This window comes from Ochlerotatus camptorhynchus, unplaced genomic scaffold, assembly GCF_037179485.1.
Source record: "Ochlerotatus camptorhynchus isolate MF236.1 unplaced genomic scaffold, CSIRO-AGI_Acam_v1.1 ptg000024l, whole genome shotgun sequence".
Classification (NCBI taxonomy): domain Eukaryota; kingdom Metazoa; phylum Arthropoda; class Insecta; order Diptera; family Culicidae; genus Ochlerotatus; species Ochlerotatus camptorhynchus.
Genome location: NW_027040516.1, coordinates 6,935 through 19,075, shown reverse-complemented (window position 1 = coordinate 19,075; position 12,141 = coordinate 6,935). Strand labels below are relative to the sequence as shown.

The 12,141-nt window shown below is 44.6% G+C and overlaps 1 protein-coding gene across 1 annotated transcript; it reads left to right on the top strand.

The window, feature by feature from the left end:
• The first annotated feature begins 6,562 nt into the window (after positions 1-6,562).
• On the top strand, positions 6,563-11,932 carry LOC135707244 (uncharacterized). The gene is made up of 2 exons (XM_065229015.1): positions 6,563-7,734; positions 7,855-11,932. Exons 1-2 carry the CDS (start codon positions 6,563-6,565, stop codon positions 11,930-11,932), a joined length of 5,250 nt encoding a protein of 1,749 aa, XP_065085087.1.
• Positions 11,933-12,141: the final 209 nt, after the last annotated feature.

The window sequence follows — 12,141 nt, the reverse complement described above, 5'->3', positions numbered from 1 at the left end:
AGAAAATTCTTAAAAAATATCGTCAAGCGTATTTTGCATGCGCACTAGCACCATCTATCATCCACATTCCCAATCAATGTTTTGCAATTGGAGCATCCCTCATGCATGCGTTTTTTCACTAGTTGCTTTTCCCTCGTTCTGTCAAGGCGTCAGCTGTGTTGAATAAAAACAAATCAGATGGAAGTCAGTGAGGTCGGTTCTATGAAATTTTTCGAAGATCTATAGAATTGGTTGAATTCTGCAGAAATACATATCCGTAGGAAAAATTCTCAGAAGCTAAGACTTTTTTTTAGGGATATGACATAAGAGGTAAAATACCAAAGAATAATACCAAAAAATTATATGCAACATACCTTGTACATAACAATAATTGATATATGGATACCAAAAGAATACCTGTGTGGTATTTTTTATGGTATTGGATTTGCATAATTTGGTATTGGAATAGTATTTTGGGAAATTTTTTTTGGTATTATTTTTTGGTATTTTACCTCTCATGTCAGGCTCATCCATACCAATCTAAGGTATCGAGATATTCGTTCCTGCTCGGGTAGTGTGCTTTTTCTTTAACTGGATTTTTTTTTAAACGATGTAATGTATCACTTATTAGTGCCCTTTCTACCACCGCTCATCACATCAATGTGTACACAGAAGAAAAAAAATAATATGTATCAATTAATGATATTTATGGTGAAGTATTGAACATCAATTACTGGTAAAAGTTGATAGATTATTACATTTATCAACATGATTTGTTCTCGAATTCTGTGTACATCGTACAACGTAATATTAGGAACGGAATGACTAATGTGCAGCAGTTTTGATGTAATATTCAACCTTTTTTTTCTGTGTCGTCAGATGTGGTGTGTGGCCACATGCCTTAACCACTTATCATTCATCTACTAACTAGACGTGAAAAAGAACTGGCATCACTGATAAGTTCGAAATGTGGTGGCTTGCTCAATGCTTCAGTGGCGCCACCATGACAAATGCAAGCACATTCCCAACTAAAACATTATTTGAGATGAATGTGATTGTGAGTGTTATGTCTGTTTGTCTGTGCTGCTGGTTTAGTTGGTTTGTGCTAGAGAAAGAATGAAATCATCGGTGATGAGCATCGTTTCAGCTTGACTAATATGGAGCCATTTTTTTTTGTTTCGGTTCGCTCCGACTCCGGCTCCGGTTGTTCGGTCGATGGAAGATACCTGCTGTACACTATAACTGGTGTTCCTGGCGAACAGACTTTTAGATGGACGGACTGACGGACGGTGCGGGTGTGGATGATAGTGAACGGAAAAATGTAATCTATAATTCATAAATAGTATTCCCACATCCAATTAATATCGAAACAAGTTTCCCGGATGGTTCAATCATTCAGTTTTTGCCTCGAACGGAGGGAATGGTGTTCATTCCTAGGGAGTGGGGTATTTGGTTACACATTTTAGTGATGATAGAGCAAGAAGGGAACGTCGAAAGCGTGAATTCGGACGATTTTAAAGATAGCGAATATTATTCAGAGCAAGTGATAGCAGGGCTTAACCGGCGCCGGTGTTGTAGTGGTGAGCGTGATTGCCTCTCATCACAAAAGGCCTGGGTTCAATCGCAGTCTGCGCCGCCGAGATGTTCTGAGACATACAATCTCTGATCACGCCTTATTTCGGAAGTGAAGTAAAGCTCTGGTCCCGGTTCATGAATTGTGGTGGGTCGATCGGTAAGGTCTAGTTGTGAGAGCTGCTGGTACTCAGTACGGAAAGTAAGATCGACGGAAAACAAATCAAGAGGAAAACAAGTGAGAGCAGGCTCAAGTAACCAAAAGTTCTGATAAAAGGCTATTTGTGGCTAAAGCAGCTTGGTTGAAGGTGGTCTATAGAATTCTAAGCAGCCTCATTCTTAAATCTTAATAGCAATTAGATCGTGAAAGTTCCGGTACCATAATTGAAGAGCATTCTAAGCAGCTTCTGGGGGAACTTGAACGGAACTTTTAGAAAATAAGTTAAAAACAGGTTTTTGTCCTCTACACCAATTTTACATTGTTCGTTAAAGTGCGTTATTTCTGAAGGCAGGTATGAACGTGTATTGATTTATCAGCATTAGTATTAGTACGAATCTGTTTATAGCATTAAACCCAGTCCTTCTGCGTGGCAGCTTGTTCGGAACTTTGTTGTGGCCATGTTTTCAGCCTTGCCTGAAGTTCCTAAGAAGTGATTAGAGATGCTTTTGACGTAGGACTACGTCTTTCATTTCTATACTGGGGGTAACATTTAAAAAAAAAAAACAAAATTCAGACATGTAACGAAAAATCCCAAACACGGACGCAACGATAGAGCGTAAATCGAACACACGACACATTGCGCATGCTGACATGAGCGAGCTCAATGCTCGGTTGACCGCTCACCATTTCACCGATGAAAGGAAGGGAGGAAAAAAACAGCGATAATAAAAATGCTTGCCATATCGTTTTTTCCGTCATTTGCTTTCGAGCAATGGACGGATAAGCGTCGGACAGGACGTATGAGTGGAACAACACGCATCGCACCAATACGAAGACACGACGACGAAAACACCCACATCGACCGGAGGAAAAGCTTCCCGCAATAGGCAGCATGACTAGGCCGCCGTCATCCGGTCGGCATCGACTTGCACTGGTGTGGCCACCATTTGAAAAACAACCGGCCACCAATTCAAAAACGGAAACAGCTAAGAACTAAATGATCAACATATTTGTTCCGTCCACTAGCGGTCCTACGTTAAGCTTCCGTTCATGCCCCTAGACACAGACCCTTCTACTTCTTTTGAAACTTTTTTTGAATTTCAAGTTGATAGGTGTACGCATCGGAACTTTATGGAACTTGAAAGTGGGTTTTATCGTTGTATACGGCACTTTTTGTTGCTTGGGAACAGTGTTGGCAAATTCCGAAATCAATTGATATTTTTCCGCTCTCATGGGCTCGCAATATCACGCGTGATATTGGAACAAAATATCATGCTTGATAATGATTTTATAAGCTCCTTTGATATTGCGAGACTATTCACAACGTGCAAAAATCAAGCTGAGAGTTGACTCGACACAAAAATGATTCCATTGCACATCGTTTTCTTAGAAAGAGAAAGCATAGTTTGCTATCTCTTTTTAATCTTCACCGATGGTAGACGCGAAGGGACTGCTGCAAGCCGTTATGGAAGTTTTTGTTGCATTCGGGTGCAAAGCAAAAATCATTAAACTCAATCTCACCACGGTTTGGTGAGATTTGCAGTTGGTGAGTTTTGTTAGCTTGATATTCCGAGCTGCGATATCACAGCTTGCAAAATCAACCGCAGTTGCTTGCTTGTTGATTGTTGTCTACGAAAATCAAGCGTGATCTTGGGCGTTGGTGAGATTTGATTTTTTGATATTTTCCCAACACTGCTTGGGAAGAAAGTTCTGTCGAAACTTTATTTGAACTTTATGGAACTTGAAAGTTCAATCGGAACTTTATTTGAACGTTATGGAACTTGAAAGTTCTATTGGGACTTTATTTGAACTTTATGGAACTTGAAAGTTCTGTCAGAACTTTATTCGATCTTTATGGAACATGGAAGTGAGTTTTATCATTGAATGCGGAACTTTTGGTTACTTGGGGGGGTTTTTAAAATGGCGAGCTCATAACTTGGAAACTGATTTGAGCTCGATGCGTTCACAATTCAGCTATCCATTGGCATAGCATACCGAATTTTCAGGTTTTATAGATGTTGAAACATCAAAATCGCTACTTTTAAATTTCTTTGGAATAAGGTTTAAAACTTTGCAACTTAATTCCACCCATAAGGTTTTGTACAACGGTTGACATTTTATTCTGTTTTCAATTATGATTTCAACATTTCGTGCTCCGTAGTGACAACTTTAGGCTGCTTACGGAGTTCGTACTTCATTATAGCCCAGTATCTTTCGATCGGCCGCAACTTCGGTGTGTTTGAGGGATTGAGATCCTTCGGCACGAAATTGACTCCATTCATCTCGTACCACTCCAGAACGTCCTTGGAGTAGTGAAAAGAGCCTAAACCAGAGATGCCAACTTTTTTTTTTATGAGAAGCCTGCGAAAAATGTCTGTGAATTTCAGAAATGTCTGTAATTGGGCTGCATAAATTTAGCAGAAGTTTTGCGCGTGACGAAGGGGGGGGGGGGATCATGAAATAGATGCGAAATTCGAAATGTCTGTTAAAATCATGTTCGAGCAAAATGACCTGCTAAAAATCTAATTGAACCTCATTGGAGTTGAGAATGCATCCATTGACGCCGTATACGTTAAAAGCAATTAATAAAAAGATAAATTACGATTACACGACAAATAAGGTCGACTCAAAGATGAGATAAGTCCACTCATATTCTTGAAAACGTAGCTAACTCATAGACTGAGTAAAACTTCCAGAGCTTTGACAGGAATTTGTTTTCTAATATGAGCAACATCTCGATGTGCATATGAAATTAGTACACGGACAAAAGTTTTCATGTATTTCATTAACAAAACCAAAAATATCTATCTGAATCTCACGTAACATTCATGTGTGTTCTATATGATAAATCACTTAAATTTCATTTGACACATACGGTTCATGTGATTTTGTGATGCAATTCCCAATTATGATATCACATGAAAGTGATGTGAAATTGTAATGAATATTTTCCATTGGATATGTGATTTATTCTTTGAGTGTGTACTTCTAAAATGAATAAATTTTTCGTCGATATTCGAAAAGATTTATGAGGCTCGGAAAATTATACTCAGTCTACAAGTAAATTACGTTTTCTAAAGTCTATTATTATTATTTAGCTTTATTTAGGAGGCTTTCAGCCTTAGGCTGGTTCGCCTCCATTCTAAAGTCTAGAGTAAATTAAACTTAAATTTGAGTCGATCTTATATGCTATGTAGTGTGGAAATCAGTTCGCTACTTAGTACTGGTCCTTTTGCAAGCCAGCAGCGAAATGCATCGTGCGATACCTGAAATCACATGAAACTCTGCATAATAATTAGTGCAAGTATTTGTATTCACTCATAAAATAAATCACATAACCAGTGGAAAATATCCATGTGAATTTCACATAACTTTCATGTGATCCCATAATTGGAAATTGCACCACTAAATCACATGAACTTTATGTGTCCAATGAAATCTATATGATTTCTCATATAGAATTTCTAATTCTATGTGATTGTTGCGGCAAGTTTCTTGGATACCCGAAATCAATTGAATAAAGTGAATTTAAACATGTAGTACCTAAAACCATACTTACCTTGAATTGTATAACACATACACGTAATAGCACTCACTCTCAATCATACACGCAATCTCGCTCATCCACACAAGAAGTGTAACCGATAGGAGAAATAAAGTTCAGTTGTTCAGTGACCAGTAAACAGAGAACACTTTCCTTTGCGAATCCGAAAACCAACTATCCCGTCGTAAATTATCGGTTTGACTTGCCACGCGAAACGGCAAGTAGTGTCCCGAACATTTTTTGGTGCCGAAACCCGGGAATGAACCTGATTCGCGTTATGTCGTTGTGAAGTGTCCAAGACACAGATTTCGTCGGAGTGGATCCAACAAACTTGGTGTTCAAGACACGAAAACAGTGCGCTAAAATGTGCCCACGGCATAGAAAGTGAATAAAATTTGCTACTAATAGTGCACACGGGGAAGGTTCCTATAACCGCTATTGTTCTACATCACATTGTGTAGTAGCAACCACGTTGCTAATTAATTGTTCGTCACGTTGAACCGTCAACGGTGGTGATAGTCTGATCCGCGTCATTTCGCAAGTGAACATCGTTGTCGCCGATATAGTGTCCAAGATACAGATACCATCGGGCCGGTCCGAGTCAATTTAGTGTCCAAGACACGAAAAAGTATGCCCACGGCATAGGCAAGGTTCCAGAAACCACTATTGTTCTAGGTCGCATGTTGTAGTAGCAACCACGTTGCTAATTAATTGATCGTGGCCCTCTTTAAACCGTCCACGACGGTGCCTAATTGATCCGAATCAATTCACGTGTGAACTTTTCGTTTTTTTTTGGGTGTCCAAGACACAAATCCCACCGGATCGATAGAAAGTGTCTAAGATACGAAAAAAAGTGTGTTGAACTGTGCCCGTGGCATGAAAAGTGAACAAAATACTGCTAGTGCCCACACAGGATACACCCTATTGTAGTAAATATCTCTTTGCAGCCACGTTGCTGATTTATTTTCCATTATCACAGGGTGAATAGACCTACGACGATTATTGTTAGTGCGCTTTCTACTAGGGATATCGCTCCCGAACAAAAAGAATAGTTTGCTGCCGCGTAGTGAATATTGGAAACTTGCTGATCGTCACTCGATTGGTTGGTGGTGGTTGGTGCTGATCGCCTCATTGATCGTCGTTGCCTGGAGCTGATAGCTGGTGCCGATCATCCTTGCTGGTACCGGTGTAGTCGGAAGGGGTCAATCTTCGTCCGGATTATCAGTTGGTATCATCATAGTCGTCGACACGGCGCGTAAGAGGCGTTACGAGGTAAATTCTTTCCTTTTCTCGGGGTAACCAACACGATGGCGCCGTCGAAGCGGATCAGTAAGGCGACCAAAATGAAATGCCTGTACCGTCGGCGTGCAAATATTTTAAATTCGGCAGGGCTGATCCAGACGTTTGACGTTGAGTACGTCGTGGATCAGGCCAATCAACTTCCAATTCGTATCCAACATTTGGACGAATTGTGGCGGGAATTTGAGGGAGTACAAAATGAAATCGAAGATCTTGAAGACGCAGATGACGAGTTCAGTGATGAGAGACGGACATTTCAAAGTCTTTATTACACCCTGAAGGCATCGTTGACAACCAAGGTACCCCCTCCGTGTATTCCGTCGTCGTCTAGAAATCCTCCGATCCCCGTTGCTCAGTCTGTGCCAAATCTCCGTCTTCCAGAAATCAAACTCAAAGAATTTTCCGGCAAGTTTGATGAATGGGAGTCATTCAGCGATCTTTTCATCTCACTGATTCATTCAAACCAGCAGCTAACCATGGTGCAGAAGCTGCATTATCTGCGTGCATCGCTCACTGGCGAGGCTGCACGCATGATTGCTCCCCTCGATATCACCGCAAACAATTATTCGGTAGCATGGAAGCTACTGAAAGACCGATTTGAGAACAAGCCGATGTTAATCAAGCGTCACATGACTGGCTTGCTTTCAATTTCTCCACTTAAAAGAGAGTCTGCTAGTGAACTTCTAGATTTGGCAGATGAGTTTGACCGCCATGTTCAACTTTTGGATAAGCTTGAGGGAGTTGAAGAGCATTGGAACTCGTTCTTGGTGGAACGACTCAGTAGTTGTCTAGATCCCATCTCTCTTCGCGAATGGGAAACACAATTCTCGGGCGAAGTTAGACCAACATATCAACGTGTCGTCGATTTCATCCACAAGCGATCCCGAATCTTACAAACCCTTATGCTCTCCCAACCTAGCGCTGGCTTGCAGCCCGAATGCAAGTCGAAGCTACGTGTTTCTGCTGTTCACGTAAGCTCATCGAACACTGTAGTGTGCGCCTGCTGTCAGCAGCAACATTTGCTGTTTCAGTGCGGCAAATTCCAGTCCCTCACTCCTCACGAACGGTTCGATCTCATCAAAAGGAACGGCCTCTGCATCAACTGCATGAAAGGGGCCCATCTAGCGAAGGACTGTACCAGTGGCGGATGCAAAACCTGTGCGAAGAAACACCATACGATGTTACATTTATCACCTTCGACCACAATGGGCAACCGTCTACAACATCCGGTACAACTAAATTCCTTCGCTTAATCGAATCGTTCGCAAAATCAACAATCGCAACTCGGTTCGGTACAAAGCTCTCGGTCGGTTGAGCTTTCGAACGCCTCACCACTCGTGTCGTCGTTTCGCGAATTATCGTCCGCTTTCGGTTACGAACCTCCCTCGTCGTCGGTAGTCTCGTTCGATTCAAATTTACCTCCTAATGCCTGTCAAAGTGCTGAAGTGATCCACAAACAGAACACAAATGCCGTGCTGCTTTCTACTGCCGTGATCAAGGTCCTGGATGGGGACAATAAATACCAATACGCTCGTGCGCTCTTGGATAGTGGATCCCAGCCCAGCTTCATCTCCGAAGCACTGTGTCAAAGGCTCAACTTAAAGCGGACAAAGCTCAATTCTCCAGTCAGCGGTATCGGACAGTCTATGGTTAACGTACGCTACGGTGTAACCATGTCGATTGCCTCTCGCTTTGGTACCTTCACATCCAATCTTGACTGCTTGGTTTTACCGAAGCTCACCGTTGCACTACCCAGTTGCAGCATCGACGTAACACGCTGGCGGATTCCAAGGCATCTACCACTTGCCGATCCGCAGTTCAACATTATCCAAGGGGTTGATGTCATCATCGGCGCTGAACTTTTCTACTTGCTTCTGGAAAACCAGCAGATCAGTCTAGATGCTGGCTATCCAATCCTCCAAAAAACCGTTCTCGGTTTCGTCGTCTGTGGTAAAGTCACGGAACAAGCTACCACAGAGGTAGTTGTGCAGTCTAGTCATCTCTGTACCGATGAGTCGCTCGATTCCCAGTTGGAAAGGTTCTGGGAAATTGAGAATCTTGATAGTGAAAAGGCATTCACTCCAGACGAGCAGTTCTGTGAGGAACATTTCCAGCAAACCATTTCGAGGGACGAGAATGGTCGATACGTCGTTCACCTTCCGTTGCGGAAAGAATTGGTTTCGCTAATCGGGGACTCGTATACTCCTGCACTTCGTCGATTGCTGTCGATGGAGAAGAAGTTCGCCGTTGATGAAAACTTTCATGAAGAATACAGCAACGTTATGGAGGAGTACCAGAAGTTGGGCCACATGGAGGTAAATTCGCGCGCGTTATCCGGCCCACAGTTTTTCCTCCCCCACCACGCCATCCATCGCCCAGAGAGCACAACAACGAAGACTCGGGTTGTATTCGATGGATCCAGCCATGGTGCCAACGGCCTGTCGATAAACGAAGTCATGTGCATTGGACCCACAGTGCAGCCACCGCTGCAAGCAACCGTCATCAATTTTCGGATGCCACGCTTTGCCTTTACCGCTGATGCACAGAAGATGTTCCAGCAGATCTGGATACATCCAGCTGACCGCAGATACCAGCAAACTCTTTGGAGGAACGATCCGTCCGAGCCAATTTGCGTTTACCAAATGAAGACGGTTATGTACGGACTGGCCAGCTCACCATACTTGGCAACTCGAGTGCTCAATCAATTGGCAACTGATGACGGAGAACACTACCCTCTCGCAGTGCCAGTCATCCGGAAGGGAACCTACGTCGACGACGTATTGACTGGGCACGACGATCTACACACCCTTCAGGAAACTTGTGGGCAGCTCATCGCCTTGCTTGAAGGTGCAGGTTTCGTATTGCGAAAATGGGCGGCCAACGACAGCACGGCACTAGTGAACGTTCCTACCGAGTTATGGGAAACCTCAAGAAAGTTAGAAATCGATCGTTCGACTGCCGTCAAGACGCTAGGCCTTCTGTGGTTTCCTGAATCCGACCAGCTCATGTTCAAGATACCAGCCCTTTTTGAGCACGCCGTCATCACCAAGAGGGTAGTTGTGTCCGAGATGTCCCGCTTGTTCGACCCCATCGGTCTGCTCGGGCCTGTCGTACTGTGTGCCAAAATGTTTGTGCAAACACTCTGGGCGGAACACTTGCCATGGGATACGGAGCTCTCTACCGAATTGCAAGAATGGTGGATGACTTATCGAACTGACATCCAGCAGCTATCGATCCTACAAGTTCCGAGAAGGATTCTTGCAAACACTTCTCGTCAATATTCTCTTCACTGCTTCTGCGACGCTTCAACGAAAGGTTACGGGTGCTGTGTCTACGTCGTTTCGCCAGACGAAACGGGAGAGCTCCATAGTCACATTCTTACCTCGAAGTCTCGTGTTGCACCACTGCGTGGACAATCTATTCCACGGCTGGAGCTTTGTGCTGCGCTACTTGGAAGTCAGCTCGTGGACTCTTTACATAGGACTACCGAATTTACAGCGTCAACGACAATGTGGACCGACAGCACAATCGTTCTACACTGGCTAAAGTCGAGATCCAACATCTGGAAAGTTTTCGTTTCCAATCGGGTGGCTGAGGTTCAACGACTTACAAAGGCATTCGAGTGGAGACATGTTTCCACGGACTTAAACCCGGCCGACCGGATTTCGCGAGGTACCCTGGCAAGTCAGATCGCGAAAGACGATCTATGGTGGCATGGTCCCAAATTCCTGCGATACCCGAAGGAGCAATGGCCAGAATCAATATTCCCGACGCCAGATGATCAATTCGTCAACGAGGAGGCTCGTCGTGTCGTCGCATTACATATCAACACAGTAGATCAAGAGCTCTTCGACCGATATTCAGAGCTCGCCAACCTGCTGAAAGGTATTGCCCACTGCTACAGGTTTTACCACAACTGCAAGCGGCCAAAGGAGCAGCGCTCAACTGGATCACTGTCGCCTGATGAATGTGATCATGCACTGAAGGTTCTAGCTCGTCTCGCTCAACGTTCCTCCTTTTCGGCAGAAGTCAAGATATACACTCTCCAGAAGAATTCCCCGACGCCACCGAATCTTGGACCAAAGTCCCCTCTTCGAAAGATGAACCTTTTCATGGACGAATTCGGGTTGCTACGAATCGATGGTCGTTTACGCTACTCGAACGCACCATTCGACACCCGATTTCCGATCTTGCTACCGTCCGACCACAAACTGAGCTTGATGATCGTGCGAGCAGTACACCTCAAAACATTGCACGGTGGACCTTCACTTCTGCTTGCTACAGTACGTCAACGATTCTGGCCACTCCGGGGTCGTGATCTAGCTCGTGCAGTAGTTCGTCAATGCGTCACTTGCTTTCGGTGTCATCCTAAGCTGTCAACTCAAATCATGGCACCGTTGCCGGAAGTACGCACTACACCAGCACGACCGTTCTTGTATTCGGGAATGGATTACTGTGGGCCGTTTCTCGTTCGTCCGCTGAATGGGAGGGGCGCGTCGGTGAAAATGTACGTTTCGCTTTTCGTCTGTCTGGTGGTGAAGGCCGTGCACATCGAAATCGTCGCTGATTTATCCGCCGCGTCGTGTATCAACGCCGTGAAGCGCATCGTCGCGCGGCGCGGACGTATAGTGGAGCTACATTGCGATAATGCGACCGCTTTCGTCGGGGCGGATCGTGAGCTCATCGCGTCGCGTAAAGAGTTCCTGCAGCAGTTCAAGGGCGACGAATGGCGAAACCATTGCTTGGACAACGGGATCAAGTTCCAGTTCATCCCCGCCCGCTCGCCACACTTCGGTGGCATTTGGGAGGCGGGAATCAAATCATTCAAATACCATTTCCGTCGAATCATGGGACTGAAAGCATTCTCGGTGGATCAGTTCCACACAGTCGTCACGCAAGTTGAAGCAGTGCTCAATTCTCGCCCCCTATCACCGCTCACTGATTCTCCCGATGATCTGGCGGCTCTGACGCCAGGACATTTCCTGGTCGGGGAACCACTCGTCGCAATCCCGGAACCAGATCTGAACCACATCAATCCTGGACGGCTCAGTCGCCTACAGGATATGAAGAAAACGCTGCAGGACCTTTGGACTCGTTGGTCACGTGACTATGTGAGCCAGCTTCACCAACGGACGAAGTGGAGAAAGCAACAAACCGATCTACGACCAGGTCAACTAGTCCTTCTGAAGGAGAATACGCCACCTCTCCACTGGCCTTTGGGGCGTATCGTCGAGACCATTCCGGGCAAGGACGGCCGAGTTCGGGTGGTTGTCGTAAAGACTGCGGGCGGCCGCTACAAGCGAGCCGTGACTGAAGTGTCGGTTCTTCCAACCGAGCAGGACGAAGAAGCTACAACGAACGACCAAGTTATCTGTTGAAACTGGACGTTGTCAACGGGGGCCGGCATGTTGCGGCAAGTTTCTTGGATACCCGAAATCAATTGAATAAAGTGAATTTAAACATGTAGTACCTAAAACCATACTTACCTTGAATTGTATAACACATACACGTAATAGCACTCACTCTCAATCATACACGCAATCTCGCTCATCCACACAAGAAGTGTAACCGATAGGAGAAATAAAGT

Coding starts and splice junctions, on each gene's coding strand:
- LOC135707244 (XM_065229015.1), top strand. CDS start 6,563: ATGGCGCCGTCGAAGCGGATCAGTAAGGCGACCAAAATGAAATGCCTG. Junction 7,735..7,854: donor GCGAAGAAACACCATACGAT/GTTACATTTATC, acceptor TTCGGTACAAAG/CTCTCGGTCGGTTGAGCTTT.